We start from the raw sequence: 18,314 nt of genomic DNA, 5'->3' as shown, positions 1-18,314 counted from the left end.
GCACCAGTTGGTGTTATCTATCCTTGTGGCTGGCTTCGACGCCCCGCACATGCCTTGTATCTCTGATGGTGGCATTCCGTCCAGTGTTTTATTCTTGACTTGACTTTTTGTCATGGGTTTATACTTTATACCACTTTCTTTCATTTCTTTTGTTTTCTTTGGGTTATATTTCCAATGTATGGAAGCTTTTTGCTCATTTCCTTTATATCAATTAAAATAATTGTAAGTTTATGTTTTAGTCACTAAACTTTAAAAAATTACAACATGGTCATTAAATTATTTGAATGCTTTTATTAAGTTGTTAAAATCAATGTTGTATCAAAATCTCTTCTTCCCCTTCTCTTTTTCGAACCAAAAGTCAAACAATTTTCTTCTCTGATCTTCTACATTAACCGTCAAATTAACTTGGATCTAAGATATGTTCTTCTACTCGTTAATGGGTACTAATCCATCGTTCCAAATGTTGAATCATTACTTAGAACGCTAGCCAGACTTTAAAGAAAAACTTAATAGCCTAGTGACTTAAATAAAAACTTTTGAGTAATTCAGTGATCATTTTATAACTTTTTTTAGTGACTAAAATGTAAAGTTACTAATAGCTTAATAACCTTTGGTGTAGTTTATCCTTTTATTTATAATGTTTACAAATCAATGTGAGTGATGTTGAAAATATATAAAATAGAGATTTTGATTTTAATTTTAGATTTTCTTTTTTATTATTTTGAAATTTTTTGAAAATTATTTATATTCTTTTAAAAAATTAGATGCTTTTAATTTTTAAATATATTTTTAAGTTTTAGAAATTATAATTATAATTATAAAATGAATATCAAATGCATAATATTTTTTAATATAAAATGAATATTCTAAGCAGATAAAAGGTTAGTGACATCATGAAATTAAGTCTCTAACTATAAAATTCAATGCTAAAAACATTACTTTAATTAGCAAAATTCATTCTCGTAACTACAAAACTAAGAAACCAGTAATTAATGAAAAGGTCGATTATTGTTCTTCCATAACTATCCATATCCTTTATCATTAAAGGTTAAATCACCATTTAAGTCCCGAATTTAATATTTTTTTTTCATGTTGGGGCTTCAATTTCTTTTTCCAAGTTAGACATTAAACTTGACAATTATTTCTACATTGGAGTCTAAACTAGGCAATTATTTCCATATTTGAGCTTCAACTTTTTTTTTTGCCTAAGTCTTTAAACTTGGCAGTTGTTCCCGTATTTGGCATCAACTTGACAATTGTTCCAATATCGGGGCCTGAGCTTTAGGATTTTTAAGGACTAACTTGAACAAAAAAAGTTCAATTCATAACGTGAAATAATTGCTAAACTTAGGGTCTAACTTGAACCAAAAAAAAATTTAGACCTCAATATGAGAAAAGTTGTCAAGTTCAACCCAAAAAGTGATTTAACCCATCATTAAACAATAAAAATTGGATTATTCCAATTTGATATTGATAATTATAGTTTTTTTTAAAGAATAAATATTTAATACATTGAAATAAAATATTTTAATTTTACACCAACAAGTGTTGGATGCAACAGTAATGTATATTGCGTTTTCAGTGAGAGACGTAAGTTCGAACCTTAAAGACAACATTGTTGAGAGAGACAAGTAACAACCACAAATTCAGAACATAAACCATAAAATATATCAAAAAAATATTTTTTAAAAATTGAAACATTGACATGTTTTTTTTTTTACTTTGAAAATGTATCTAAACTAATAAATATATACACTCTTTTCCTAAAATTAAAATATATGTACGGAATAATTTTTAAAAAAATCAATAAATCATTTTAAAAGGTTAAATTTTGTTATTAGTCCTTGTACTTTACAAAAGTTGTAGATATAATATTTTACCTTAATTTGGTTTTTAATCTTTATACTTTTCAAAATTTAAATTCCAATCCTCACCAAAGATTAAATCTCAAATTCATTGAATTTTGATATTTTCGAAATTTGATCGACAAACATTATCATCTATGTAATGCCATGTTAGCTTGTTATTTTCGCTTATTACTCACTAAAAATCCAGTTAATTGATTGACGATTATCATTTGCATCAAAATTGAATTTTCAAATTTTGAAAAAAATATAGACTTAGAATGATCCAATTGAAGAATATGGGCTAAATCTACAATTATATGCATAGCATTGGACTAGTAATTGAAATTAAACGAACAAATTTAACTGGTGTTGTTTGGGTTAAGACTAAAATTTCAAAATTCGAAAGTACAAAGACTAAAATTGATTAAATTATAAGAAATAAGACTAAATTCGTAAATTTTGTAAAGTACAGAGACTAATGGAATAATTTAACCTTTAAGAAATGAAGTAATTATTGGAAAGGAGGGATTCGCTGGATCCCACCTCATTCTAAGCTTATAACTTTGTATCACAGCCCTATTTTATTGCTCTGACTCTGACTGTTTTTCTCTGTTTTCGGCTCAGTTTCCGATCATCGCACAATCGTCACCCTTTTATTACCTCCGTTTTATAGCGCGTGTGTCACACTCCAGCTTACGTCCTTGATTTTGCCTATCTATATTAATTAGGGTAAATTGCACTTATGGTCATTTTACTACTTGGTCACTCAACTTCAAAAAGTTACAAAATTTGTCATGAATTGTTCAATTTTTTTCATTTAAATCAATGAGTTGTTAAAATCGTTGTTGTATGACCTTCTTTGTTAGTAACGCTTGCACCAATCGAATGATCTATTTCCCTTTATCTTTTACAATTCAGTTTTTTTAATGGAATAACTTTGAATATCATGAACTTGCAAACCAAAATCTAAACAATTTTCTTATTTGATCTTTAACACTAACTGTCAAATCGACTTGGATATAAAGTATGTTCTTCTATTCGTCAATTGATATTGATCCATTATACCGATTGTCGAATCATCGCTTGTAACTTGCTAGTTAGACTTTTTTAAAAGAAAAACTTAATAGCCCAATGACTTAAATAAAAAGGACTTTCAAATAGTTCAGTGACTTAAATGAAAATTTTTGAACAGTTCAATGATCGTTTTGTAACATTTTGAAGTTAAATGACTAAAACTTAAAGTTACTAATAGTTTAATGACCTTAGCTATAGTTTACCCAAATGGTTAATAAAGTTTATTATAAATTAAATATAAAGTTTGATGCACTTTATTGTTAGGGTAAACTATACAAATGGTAACCTAACTATTCCGCATTCTTATATTTTGGAACTCAACTTTAAAAATTTTCAATTTAGGCATTAATATTTGAATTGTTCTTATTTTGGTCACCCATCGTTAAATTGATAACAAAAGTTTTTTCTAACTATTATAATAACACATTTAGTCCTCAATACTTGCTTGTTCTATCCTTTTGATCTTAATTCTAAATAATTTAATAAATTTAACCCATCACATTTACAAATACTATCAATTTTATTCTCAAACTTTCTAATCAAAGCTTTCAGCTTTTAAAACAGAGGCATTCCACATCTATAAATTTGAACCCTCCAAAAAAAATTCTCTTAACTAATGAGCCATTTTCCGAGCCAATTAGGTACCAATAAGTTTAACTTGAAACTTTATTTCATATTTTTTATTAGTTTTCTTCTAAATAATAATATTTTATAACCCTTTTTGATAGAATGTTGGCTAAAGAAAATGGAAAATAAAACCTTAAAAAAAACACTTTAGGTTTACTCTTATTGTTAAAAGTATGATATTTCCTTTTAAGGTGCGTAGAAATAATTCTCGAAGTTGGTCCTTAAAATTGGAAATTAAATCTAGAGTTAAAAACATGGATTTGAAAATCCAATTTATTCAATCAATAACGTATAAGAAAAAATTATGAACATGTATTTTTCACAAGAAAAAAATGAAAATTAATTGAATTTTCTTTTGTTACATTGATAGTGATTGTTTTAATTTTATAAACCGATTAATAGATTATTATGTGTTCTATTTGTTTTTGTGAAAAACAACTAAACTAAATATGCATAGAAATATTGTAACTATCGTTTTATTCTATGACTTCTCCTAATGACTGTCCTGAATCCTCATTTGGTTCTTTGGTTGGGTCCATCTGTGATTAGTGTTGTACTGTTTTGTCACATATACAATAAGCAATTTGTATCACTAATAATTTGATTTAGTGTTAAATCATTTACCAAATTAATTAAAAACTAAAATTATGATAGTCAAAGTGAAAAAATATTTTTTACAAATATTAAATTATTTATATAATTTTATTATACATACTATATTTTTAAAATTTGTATTTTTATATTATTTTTAATGGTGTTTAGTTAATTTCTAACACTAACTTCTTAAAAATATAAACAAAAGGGTTATGTATCGAATTGGATAATTCCAAGCATAAATAAAACAGAAATAGATGTGGAATGCCTCTATTTTAAAAGATGAAAGCTTTGGTTTGAAAGTTTGAAGATAAAATTGATATAACTTGTAAATGTGAAGGGTCAAATTTATTGAATTATTTAGAATTAGTATCAAGTTGATATAATAAGTAAGTATTGAGAACTAAATGTGTTATTACACCGGTTAGAAAAAGGGTTTTTCGTTATCAAATTAACGGCGAGTGACTAAAACAATAACAAATTCAAACGTTAGTGCCTAAATTGAATATTTTTAAAGTTGGGTGACTAAAATAGGAATACAGACATAGTTAGGTGACCATTTGTATAGTTTACCCTTAATATTATATAATGTTTTACTTATTTTATAATCATTTTCGATCCACGGAATATGCAAAATAAATAAAAAATATTAATATTTATTTGTAAAATAGCTTTATATATAAATTAATATTTTATTCGAGTTGATAGTATGCATTAATTTAATTAATTATTAATATTTTTTGAAATTTCACTATAATATCATGCTAAAATTAAAATTAAAAATATTTAAATTTATCAAGAATGTGGTTGCGGAGTAAATTATGTTTCTCTTTGTGATCGTATCATCAACAAAAAACATAAGATATTTATCTGAAGTAACACATTTAAAAGACTTGAGAGTGTTATCTTTATGTTGGCAGCAAATTTTGTAGAATCACGATCCAAGCATGAGGCTTGCAATTTGAAAATATTTCTCTTTTGATGTATTTAGAGAGAGTTTATCTATTGTTTAAGTGCTTAGTTAATAGCTTTTTTGTAAGAGCAATTATTTGGAGGAACTCGAACAGAAGTTATTATAATTTAATTATAAATTTGGGTTTGTCTTTTATAAATATGAGTTGGTTTAAATAAAATCAACTGGCGGTGAAATTCACGCGCCTGAATTGCGTGTCATACTCAACAACGTTTCACATCTCCCGAACTATATCTCCAGGCCAAGCCAGTTCACTTGCTGGCTACTACTGCTCCATCGTTTCCCAATCACTCTTTTCTCTCTCTAGGCCCCTTTACACTCTAAACCCTAAATTCTCTCTCTTTTCTCCTCGCTTTTCCTTTTTCGTTCTTTTCACTGCACAAACTTTCTATTCTTCCAAACAGGAAAAAGAAAAAAAAGCGAGGGAAGAAAAAACTGGGTTTAGCCGCCATGAAAGAACCAGAAAACGACGACCCAATTTCCGCTTCGAAGCTTCTTTTGGTTTCTCTTTTGGACCAAATTCAAAACATCAGCAATTTCAAAGGCAAATGGGGTTTGATCAAATCAAAGCTTTTGGGTCTCCAGAGTCAACTCGTTGACCTCTCTGATTTCCCTTCTTCGTTATCTAATCCCCTTGCCGTCGACCTCATTCATTCCGTTTTTCTCACCTTGAACGACGCTGTTTCGCTTTCTCGGAAGTGTCAAAACGATGGTTTGACCGAGGGAAAGTTGAAGACCCAGAGTGACCTCGACGCCGTTTTAGCGAAATTAAACCGGCATGTTATGGATAGTGAGATTTTGATTCGGAGTGGAGTGCTTCAAGACGGTGCCGTATCGAGTTCTTCTTCGAAGAAAGAAGCAGTACGAGTTGAGTCGAGGAATTTGATCACTCGGTTACAAATTGGGACAAACGAGTCGAAGAACTCAGCCATGGATTCTCTTCTGGGTTTGCTTCAAGAAGATGATAAAAACGTGATGATAGCTGTAGCACAGGGTGTGGTTCCAGTGCTAGTACGGTTACTTGATTCAAGCTCTTTAGAGATGAAGGAAAAGACGGTGGCCGCCATTTCGAGGGTATCAATGGTGGAATCGAGCAAACATGTGTTAATCGCTGAAGGGTTATTGCTTTTGAATCATCTCCTTCGAGTTCTTGAATCAGGAAGTGGTTTCTCAAAGGAAAAATCCTGTATAGCTTTACAAGCTTTAACTTTCTCTAAAGAAAATGCAAGAGCAATTGGTTCTAGAGGTGGGATTTCATCTCTTTTAGAGATTTGTCAAGTTGGTACACCTGGTTCACAAGCTTTTGCTGCTGGGGTTTTGAAAAACTTGGCTTCTTTTAATGAAATTAAAGAGAATTTCATTGAAGAAAACGCCATTTTTGTTTTAATTGGACTTGTTTCTTCAGGGACTGTTTTAGCACAAGAAAACTCAATTGGGTGTTTATGTAACTTGGTTTCTAATGATTCTAAGTTAAAGCTTTTGATTGTTAAGGAAAATGGGATTGATTGTTTGAAGAATTTCTTGGATTCATCTCCAAATCCAAAAAGTCTTGAAGTTGCTATTGAATTCATTAGGCATTTAGCTTCTTTTCCCCCTATTGCAGAAGCTTTAGTTGCTGATGGTTTCATTGCCCGTCTTGTATCTGCTTTGAACTGTGGGGGTTTAAATGTAAGAATTGCAGCAGCTAAAGCTGTTTACGAGCTCGGGTTTTCCTTGAAAACAAGGAAAGAAATGGGTGAATGTGGATGCATTGCACCATTAATTAAAATGCTAGATGGCAAAGCTGTTGAAGAAAAAGAAGCTGGTGCAATGGCATTGTCGAAGCTCGTCTTATACGTCGGTAACAGAAAGGTTTTCCACAAAGATGAAAGGGGGATAGTAAATGTTGTTCAATTATTAGATCCTTTGATACAAAATCTAGATAAAAAATACCCTGTTTCGATCTTGTCCGAGCTCCTACATTCTAAGAAATGCAGGAAGCAAATGATTGCTGCTGGTGCTTGTGTGCATTTGCAGAAACTTGTTGAAGTGAACATTGATGGAGCTAAGAAGCTTTTGGAGAGTCTTGGTAAGGGTAAGATTTGGGGTGTTTTTGCCAGGCCATAGCAAATGGAAGGGATTATCTTCAAAGTGGGGCTCATTGAACTGTATGTATATCATAAATTCATAGTTGTGTTTTTTTTCCCCTTTTGTTCATATTGGTTGTTTATTTGCTTTAGAGCTGGTCTATATGTTTAGTGTAATTGTTCATGGAGAAACAACTTTGTTTGTAGTTTGTAGACAAAATCTTTAGTTTTGGTGACATAATTAGTCTGGTTTTCAGTTTTATTTCCCAAATTTCAATGATTACATAGCCATATGATCTTATTTTCTTAAAGGGAACATGCATATTAGGTTCTTGTTTTCATTGCTAGGCATATACCTTGAATGCCTCTGCTAATGCAGGTCAACGTTCAGATCATTTTAGCTTTGCTTGTTGGATTTTTCAGTTTGGGTTATTGATTTCGTGTCATTTCGGGTTCAAGTTGGGCAGGTTCCAGAAGTTAACTCTCTATGATCAAAATCTAAGCATTAGGTATGCAATGAACCATTTGGGGTTATTTAAGCTGTTCCTATAACACCTCCCTAAAGTAGCAAAGATTATAATAATGATAACATTGATTATTTTGGTAGTTAGTTAAACAATGATGATGATGATATATATGATTGTGTGTTTGAAGTTGAAGAATCTGGTTGGCTGCTTCTGGTCCAAGTTTAGTTACTGTCATTGTTCTCCAACCACCACAAACTTGTATACTATTTCCTTGCCTAAACAGGCAATCACTTCATCTTTCCAGCTCTTCTTAACCACCCCGGAGGGTCCCATAAGGATATTTCTTTTTTGGTATGATCAAGATATTCTTTGGGTCTGTTTTACCGTCCATGAAACCTTAAATCCTATCAGGGTTCATAACTGCCCTTCCTAACAATGTCACCTTCAGGTTTGAACTTGAGTTCTCTCACAGGGAGTGCCATGTGCTTTAGTAGTTAGTACTACATCCAACACTTATTGGCAGGGGTAAAGGCAAAGGGGCAGGTAGTTGCCTAACCCCCCCCCCCCCCCCAAAAAAAAAAAAATGGTAGATTTGCCAGTTAGGCTTAAAATTTTATGAAACATAGTATAATGGTAAATTTGCACTGACTTTCCAAAAAACTATGTTTCATTTTTGGTCCCCTACAGCAATTTTCTGCCTTCACCCTTGCGTGTTGGTAGGGTCAGGATAAGGATATTACTCCATCATTAAGGATCTTGCTCATTAATTTCCTCTGTAAAAACTAGCTTAGCCTATTAAATTATTTATGGAAATAGATACTTTTGGTTAGTTCTATAACATCTATGGTATGGGATGTCTGGTAGTTGATGTACCTATATATTTGTGGGACTAAACCATGTGCATTTGTTCTTGGTGCCATGTGCATTTGTTGTTTGCGTTTAACAGCAGGTAAGGACCTACCTAAACTTGTTTTATAGATTGACTTACTGCATGTATTTGTTGCATTATATTTATTTGGGGAAAAAAAAAAAGGTATATATCCATGTGTTCTGTTTAGTTGATTCATGCAATTCTAGCCTCCTTTAAGTTTGGTTTCCGGAAACTTTCTCAAACCTACTTGTTTGAAACTTCCTTACCTATTACATAGGTGTATTCAAATGGTCGGTTTGGTTAATATTCGAACCGAATTATCATTAGCTAAATTAGTCAGAAATTTTAAAAGCTCTAATAGTTAGCCGAATTGAATTTTTTTAGAAGCCTATTAACCCGACTGGAATAATTTTGGTTTATTCAGGCTATTAATCGAATTAACCAAAAAATTTACATTTCTTTTGTTTATATTATTTTTCAAATAATTTTAGTTTTCATAATACTTTTTTAAGCCCATTATAAAAAATATATATATAAATCAATTAATTTTTATATTTTGAGTTTATATAATGTATTGGACTTATCTAATATTTTGGGCCTATAATATATTATTAATTTAGATTAATCAATTAATATAGTTAATTATTCGATTTCGAGCCGAATTAATCGATAACTGAAATTTCAAAAAACCTTTAATCGACCTTGACTGAATTAGATTTGATGGTCAATTGATTAATCGAATTAATTCGGTTAAAATTGAAAATGCACCCTTACTATTACAAGTGTTTATGGGCTAGGTTGAGTTTGAATCAAATCCATTATTTGTAAGTGTTATGACTAGGTTAAGTTATGATGGAACTCATTATGATATCAATACCATACATAAGATCTTAAGTAAGGTAGTCAATATTGTATTAGTAGGATTACGTGTCTATGGGCCAGGTTGAGTTTGGATCAAACTCATTATTTACAAGTGTTTATGGCCTAAATTGAGTTATAATTGAATCCATTTGATATCAACACCATAAATAAGATTTTAAGCAAGATAGCCAGTACTAGTAAGCGTATTGCTTCTGTTTTGGTATTGATATCTATTACTGACATGTTTTGGTGTATCGTTTTAGATTTATCAATATTTTTAACATATATATATTTATAATTTACTTTTTAGTTTTTGATAAATTATATGTGCTTGTGAACATTTTCATATACATGTATTTATAGTTTAATTATTATTTTGGTAAAATTAAATTAAATTATATATACATGTGAATATATCTTAATTATATCTATATAAATGTATTTATATGTAAACATAATTTTTTTGTATTATGTAAATATAAGTTTTAAAGTTATTAATTATACTCAATAATTTAATTTAATTACTAGTTGATTTTAAATGTAATTATAGAAATTGTAAAATGGTTAAGATAAAAGTTCTAATGGTTGGTTTAAAATATCAAAATTTTATATCAATCGATATAGGTTGGTATGTACCAATATTAACTGAAAGAAGTTGAAACTCATTAGAATGATTGTAATTTTGATTGGAACGAAACATAGATTATTTAAAATTGGAGCGATATGTACCAACCGATATAATACTAATTACCATGATTTTAAGCGTTGTAGATATGAGTCTCAAGTTTTGTCCATATCCATTCATACTTATAAATAATTAATTGAAATTTGTTTAGACTCGTCTATAAATATTTTAAAAATTATGTTGTTTTTATATGGGATAAATATCAAAACTAGATATAACTTTAGTCCAATGTACAATGTCATCTATTAACTTTGATTTTGTGCAATTGTATATATGAAATTTTGATTTAATTTAATTTTCACATTTAATAACACTTTCGATATATTATCATTTTTTATGTATAGCATATACCAATAATCGTATCAATCCAATATGAAAATAATAAATTTATTTATTTATTTTTAAAATGTGTAAAATTGAAACCAAAATTAAAGTTTCATATATACATATGAACAACAATAAAATTTTTATGTGCAAATTTGATAATTAACCTTTTAATGATTAATTTTTATTTGATATAAATTAAATAATTTAAGAAACATAACAGTTGAAGTTTAAGACAAGCCCTGTATCATATCATGAAGTTCATTTTAGTTCCTTTATTTTGATCCTTGTATGTTTGAAAAGTTGGCATTTTACTCCTTGCACCTTAATTTTGCTAATTGTTTTTTTATTTTATTTGTTCTTTTAGATAATTGTTACACTTAAATTATTTGTACTTTTGTCCACATCGCCACCATAAGCGACATCAGCCATTTGTTTTCGAGACCAGTAAGTTTTTTATTTTGATTTAATGTCGTGTTAGCCATCATTAAACCATGTCATTTCATTAACAACAAAGTTAACGTGCATGGATTAAAATGTTAACTTTTCAACTACAAGAGTTAACTTGTTCCTTTTAATAATAAATAAACTAAGGCTCCGTTTGTTTCACTGAAAATGGTTTTCAGAAAATGATTTTTGGAAAATGATTTACTTTTTTGGAAAAGCTAATATTTTTTTGTTTTTGGATGAATTTGTGTAAAATATTTTCTGTTGTTTGGCTGATTTCTTGAAAATATTTCATAAAAGTTGTTTTCAATGAAACAAACATACATTTGAGATTTTATTATCTTTTCATTGTTTAATTGAGTTTATTTCATAAAGCTTATTTATATTTTAATTAATCTTAATTTACTTAATTAAGCTTAATTGTAAATTTCGAATATAAATTTATGTTTAATTAAGTTGAAAGTGGTAAATATTTATTTTGAATATTATTTGGATGAGTAAGTTGAAAAATTATTTAATTTGATAAAATTGAAGTAAGGATCAAATAGTAAAATTTGTAAATTTTAAATTCTAAGGGTTTGAGTAGAAAAATCTGAAACATTGATGTAGTAATTAAATTATATGATTATGAAATATGAAAATTTGGAAAGTTGAGCATAAAATAGTTAAAGTTTAAAATTGTAGGGTTAAATTGTAAAGATTTCAAAACTTTAGTTTTGGACTAATTTAAATTATTTGAGAATTTACAATTTTGAAAAATAGAATATGAAAGTTTAACTGTTCAAAAATCAGGGACTAATTTTTGGAAAATTTGTCAATTTTAGTTGTAAGGACTAAATTATAAAATTTGGAAATTTTTGAAAAGGGACTGTTCTGCAAAACTATACAAAACAAGGTTTAGGACTGAACTGTAGAATAAGAGAATCTGTTTTTGAGGAATTAAATTGTAGACTAGTAAAAATTTGAATTTCATGGGCTAAATTGTAAAAGTTATAGAATTAAAATATAATGGATTATTTTCTTTGATAGTGAAGAGAGCTTCCCTTCATTGCTTTGAAAGCTTTCCCTTCCCTTTTTGTTTCCTCGACAACAAAGACTGTGAATAGAGCCTTATCAGTTTGGGAAATGTCTTACGGAAAAAGATTTGGTAAGAAATTTTCCTTAAAAAAAGTCTTAATTTTACCCTTTTTTTAGAGAATGATTTTATTTGGTAATTCATTTTTCACCAAACAAACACAGTAAAACAATGATATAGTACATGAAAATTTTTTTAGGGGACCAAAATTAAATATAAATTTTACAATCGTAAAATTACAATTTAATTACTACATCAATGTTTGATTTTACTACTCAAACCCTTAGAATTTAAAATTTACAAATTTTACTATTTGATCCTTATTTCAAACCCCGTGTGCCTAAAGAACTTTAGCATTAAGCTCTTCATTCCTACTATAGGATTCTAGCATTTAATGCATAATTTAGTAATTAAAGTTTAATTTTTTAATGTGGTATATATGCTATTTTATGGTTCAAGTCCTTAACAAAAGTTATAAATTTTGATACCTAAAGACAACAATGTTAATTTTTTAATGTTTAATTTTAGTTTTAGGGTTAATTATATCAAATTATACAACTTTTGTCTAAGTGCTAGATTGAATCAAAAAATAATACATACCCAATGTTGAAAATATATGAATGGGGACTTCAAAGAAAGGAAGCAATAAACAAGCAATGGTGACAAATGAAGAGCCCATAACTGATGGGGATTGGAAGCGTGCTTCAGCTGCTCAAACTTAGAGATAAGCAAAAGATGGTTTATGGATTAAAGCCATGTGAAAGAGAATAGCACCATCACTGATAAAAGGTGCTCAAGTCTCAACCAACTCTTTGCTTTTATGTTTAACTCACCTTCTGTTCCACCAATTTAAATTATTATCCAATTGATTAACCCTAAAAATATTATATTATACTTTCATACTAAATTGTAGGGGATTTAGTGTATAAGAGTTTTTGAGAGAGGAGAGAAGTTTCTCTACAATCAATAGTATTTATAGGAGAGTCACGGTTCTCGATTTATCCTCACTTGAGGAAAGCGTATCCGTTAATAGCGGGAGGATCCAACCATATGGTTAAGGATAGGCAGTCCCTTATGTGGTCGTGAGAGGTACACGAGTCATCAGTCATTGAGCCACTACTCGAACGGTATAAGATGGAGGGTCACTCAGAAGTGCCTCCTCGGTTGGTTCTCATGTCGCCACGTGTCTCAATCGGGTAGGGATATAACAAAGTTATATTTTTATGAGGTTGTTTTTATCTATTTTATACAATAACTTAATAATAAAATTTAAACTCAAAACAACATACATACTAAACATTTCACTCTACTATTGTAACCAAAGTATCAATTGATTTTTATATGCATTTTTAATAAATATATACATATTTCATTCACCCGACTCATGGGTGTGTCATAAATATTTTAAAATATAAAAATTAATTGTCATTAATTGCTCACTTTTAAACAAGTTCAATTGATTCTAATTTAATCGATGATACCCAACCTATTTCTAGATCAATTGGTGGATCCTTCAGAGTTAAAACACTCTTTTAGCCTAATGTGTTCCACTTTAATTAGCCGATGGAAGAGTGTGGGCTGAATCCTACTCTTGCTGGCATTTTTTAGACTTAAATGGGCGCCTTTAAGCCCATTGAAAAGCCCTTCAAACCTTGAGACCTACTCCAATTATTCCATACAACTTCCTAAATACTCATAATCCAAAATGGTTTACATATCAAATTTAACATTTAAATCATTCATTAATGAATTTTTACAAGTAATAGTTTATTTCTTTCTAAACTTTAAGAAATGGTTGGTAATTAAGTTCGACACTTTTTTTCTAATATGGTATATGTGTTATTTTTTGGGTTCAATTTGATACTTGTAATTGTAAAAGTTTTATTTTTTGGTACCAAAGATAACAATATTAACTTTTTATTATTTAATTCGAGTTTTGATGAAATTTAACTGCTAATATTATTAAGTTTGAATTTTTTATGGTTTTGTTAATAGAATAAATTCAATGTTAATTGTGAATTTTTAAATTTTGTATTTAATTTGTCAAATATAATCCGAAGAATGTAATTCAATGCAAACTTTAGTGTTGATTTTATGAAAGTTAATTCATAATATTATTAGTTAATTAATTATTTTCATCAAATTAATTCTAAAACCTGAGCTAAACACTAAAATGTTAATACCAAATTACAAATACCAAAATATATAATTTTATCAAATATAAGTACTAGATTTAACCAAAAAAAAAACACAAATATCACATTTAAAAAAAGTGTTAAACTCAAATATCAAATTATAGATCAAACCTTAAACAATTTTTAATAGAAGAAGATACTTTTACCTGCAATATTCAAACAATAAACCTACGAGTATATGAGTGTATCTATGTGTATATATATTCCAAAACATTTTGTTTAATCTTGTTTAAACTTGGTAATTGATTCTACATTGGGTTTAAACTTTTGGTATAATTATTTATTTGGTTCTTTAATTTTACGAAAAATGTTATTTTAGTTCTCTATTTAATTTTGTCTCTTTTAACTCTTGAACTCGTATTTTTGTCAAATCATCCAAAAATAGATAGAAAAGTTAATGTTTGTTAATTTTGTTAATGTGGCGTTCACATGCATGCCATGTTAGCAATTATTTTTATATATTTTCAATAATTTTAATTTTAGAATATTTTTTATATATTTTTAAAATTTTAAAATTTGAATAATTAATTAATTACTGACATGGCATCCACATGACAATCCATGTGTATGTTTCATCAACAAAGTTAACAGACATTAACTTTTCCGTCCATTTTGAGGTTATTTGATAAAAAGTGCAAGTTCAAGAGCTAAAAAGGTGAAAAATTAAATGGAGGGCTAAAATAAATTTTTTTATAAAGTTGTAGGGTCAAATAAGTCATTATGCCTAAACTTTTTTTAGCCCAAATTAGTCCTTAAACTTGATAATTTTCCCATATTGGGGCTTGAGTTTTTCCTGGGACCAACTTTTTTAAGGAAATGCCAAGAACGAACATAGACAAAAAAGGTTTAAACCCCCAACGTAGTAATAATTGCCAAGTAGTGCATTAACCCTACTTAAAATTTTCAAGTGAAATTATCTTATTAAAGAATTGTTAAAATATGTTGTTAGTCCCTATACTTTGATAAGATTTGAGATTTAGTCTATGTACTTCAAAAGTTAGAAAGTAAGTCCTCCAATTGTTTTGAATTGAAAATTTCAGTCTAATAATTATAATCATATGCATTTTCTATCAAAACTTGTCAAATTGATATGTTGATTAAGTTGCTCTCATGTGATGTGTCATATGATTGATGAAAAATAAACATATTAAGTGATAAATTTTAATAGAAATCAATAACGGCAATAATGATTGGACTAAAATTTTTAAATTAAAAATAAAAAATTAAATTTTATATTTTAAAATGCAAAGACTAAATCTCAAATTCTATAAAATTACAAACACAAATAGCATATTTTAACGTTAAAAGAATTTATATCCTTTTAAACACATGTTGAGTGGAAAGAAAAGTTTGAACTTATTGTACTGTTTATTACTACTATAAAGGGAAAGACAAAGTAGTCAAATGGAAAGCTCAATGGGTTTATTTTTCTCGTAGGGAATAGTGGAACAAGTTTACAAAGATATGCATTGCGTCAGCATTATCAAAGCATTTCGTTTTAACGATTATATCTATTATTAGAATTAAATGATCTGAATTTTTATTTAAATAAAATACAGTGATACAATAAAATAAAAGTAAAATTTATATAAAATTATGCTTCTTTTATTTTATTTTAAAATAAAGTTTTTTAAACATTATTAAACTCCATCTATTTGATATTGATTAGAATAAAGCGTTTCAATCTTACGACACTCCTATTAGAATATGGTTTTACAAGCCTATAAATAAACCTAGTCTAACTCCTCTTGTAATCATTCGAATTCGACATAGTGAATTTTCTTCTCCTCTGCCCGTGATTTTTTCCCGAAAGGGTTTCCACGTAAAAATCTATATGTTCTTTATTTTTCTTTCTCTTTTCTTTACGATATATTGTCATTACCGACATTCTATTTTTTTATAAATTGGTATCAGAGCTTCCGATCAATTACGGTAATAGCATCTTTGAACTATGAAATTCCGTTGTTGGATTGCAACACTAGATTCGCGTTGTGGCAGATAAAGATGTTGGATCGCCGGCACCCCTACAGAGCAGCGAAAAAATTTAAAAATCGGCGATCCTAACCACGGATCCATGTGTGAGGAACGAATCGGGGTGAAAAAGGTTACGAAATTACCTAATGTTTATTCTGAGTAGACAACAACTTCTCAACAACGTGTAGTCTGATCTACAGTCGAACCAAGCCGCAATCTATCGAGACTCCGACCTCTACATAATCCACCCAGTTGACTACGAACGGAAGAAATCCCCAAAACAGTTTTGAAAGTGGTTTTTCTTTGACGGCTGCTAGACCCAAAACCAAGAAAAACAGGATTCTTATACATCCTTTTATTTTAGGGTTTTTAGGAATTAAATAAATATAATAATATTTTAAACCGAAAATTATAATTACATTAATTATAATATAATTTCGGTAAACCATATATTTATTTGAATTCATATGCTAACCTACAACAACCTTGTACATAATGTGTTGGAAATTTGATTACCGATTTAAATTAATTTAATTCAAGCGACACCCAAAAACAATACCAACTATGGTTTATTCCGTTCATTTCAACTATAGGGTGTGACCCTGTAGGTTCTTATAACGTTAGCAGTAATACTAGAACGATTCCAATGTTACAAACAATGAGTGACATCTAGCAATGCATCATTGCTACCTAAGTCACAAGAGATCATGATTCGACATAACCTTTTTAGGATTAACCTTTTATGCAATAATCCTTAAGTCATTTATCTCTGGATTGGACACATGTCATGGAATAGTCACATTTGTATAGTTCATTCCATGTTCCTTGATATCTTAAGCAAACTACGATATACAAATAAGTATGACATCTCATATCAACTTATTTGATCATGTCCATGCATTTCTAGTCTCACTTAATCAAGTGGCCTAAGATATTACTCCCATTATGTAGGAGGGACTTATTCTATATCGACCAACCATATCCCTCTACATCGATTGTGGTATATCCAACATTAGCCTTTATAGAACAACCAGTTACGGTGTACGTTTGACTGTATCAAAATATACTACTCACGATGTTGGGATTATGATGATCTCAAGTCTGAGGATCATATACATATTAATCACTATGAGTAATGTTGTGACAATTACATATTAATCCAAGAAACATACTCATAATGAGTCAGTCCAATATGTTGTTCTCTAACACACATATTCATGCATCGATTCTGACATTCCATATCAATGACAACTCTTTATCATCAATCAACTACATGTTAGTCTTAATGCATTATCGTTGTCCTATCCAACAATAATACTTGACTAAGGATCTTTTAAGAATAATCATATTATTCTTAGGATATTATTATAAAACAGTTTATTTATACACACAGAAAAGAAACTGAAATAATAATGGTAACGCCTTATATTAATAAACATGATAAATCAAGTATGTTATTACAACCATCTCATGATTGATCTTTGGGCATACTCTAACAAAAGATGCAAGCAATTCTTGCATAGATGAAATTAGAAGAAGCCCTGTTAGTAGTAGGTAAGATGCCTTCGACATTACGGAGGAAGAGAAGAAGCGCAAGGATCGAAAGACGTTAATACAGTTACATCTACATTTGTCTAACGAAATTTTGCAAGATGTGATGAAAGAGAATACCGCCGCTGGATTATGCAAGAGGATGGAACAAATATGTATGTCAAAAACTCTAACCAGCAAACTACATATGAAACAGCGTCTTTATGCTCATCGTTTGGAGGAAGGTGCGTCTGTGCACGAACATTTAACAGTGTTTAAAGAAATTCTCTCAAACTTGGAGGCCATAGAGGTTCAGTATGATAAGGAAGATCTAGGGTTGATTCTACTTTATCCGTTGCCCCCGTCTTATTCAACATTTAGAAACACGATTTTATATAGTTGCGAGTCTTTCACAGTTGATGAGGTTTATGATTCTTTCACCTCGTATGATAAGATGAAACATTTTGTGGTTAAAACTAACTCTTAGGGAGAGGGTCTCATTGTTCGTGAGAGACAAGATCAGAATGCTAATGATAATCGTGGAAGGACACAAGAACGGAATCCTCACGGTAAATCTAAAGGTAGATCGAAGTCTTCAAATAGAGGTAAAACTTGTAACTTCTGCAAGAAGAAAGAGCACATTAAATCTGAGTGCTATAAGCTATAGAACAAGATCAAAAGGGAGGCTGCGAATCAAAAGGGAA

At 29.3% G+C, this 18,314-nt stretch overlaps 1 protein-coding gene across 1 annotated transcript; it reads left to right on the top strand.

Moving 5' to 3' along the window:
• Window positions 1-5,364: 5,364 nt before the first annotated feature.
• LOC105785831 (uncharacterized) lies at window positions 5,365-7,443 on the top strand. The gene has a single exon (XM_012612000.2). The coding sequence runs from the start codon at window positions 5,566-5,568 to the stop codon at window positions 7,219-7,221; it is 1,656 nt and encodes a 551-aa protein (XP_012467454.1). The 5' UTR covers window positions 5,365-5,565; the 3' UTR covers window positions 7,222-7,443.
• The last annotated feature ends 10,871 nt before the right edge of the window (window positions 7,444-18,314 follow it).

The sequence above is a fragment of the Gossypium raimondii genome, chromosome 7, assembly GCF_025698545.1.
Source record: "Gossypium raimondii isolate GPD5lz chromosome 7, ASM2569854v1, whole genome shotgun sequence".
NCBI lineage: Eukaryota > Viridiplantae > Streptophyta > Magnoliopsida > Malvales > Malvaceae > Gossypium > Gossypium raimondii.
The sequence above is the reverse complement of the archived record's forward strand: the minus strand, read 5'-3'. Positions and strand labels throughout refer to the sequence as shown.

Bases quoted from the DNA above. Each gene is read 5' to 3' on its own strand.
- LOC105785831 (XM_012612000.2), top strand. From the start codon at position 5,566: ATGAAAGAACCAGAAAACGACGACCCAATTTCCGCTTCGAAGCTTCTT.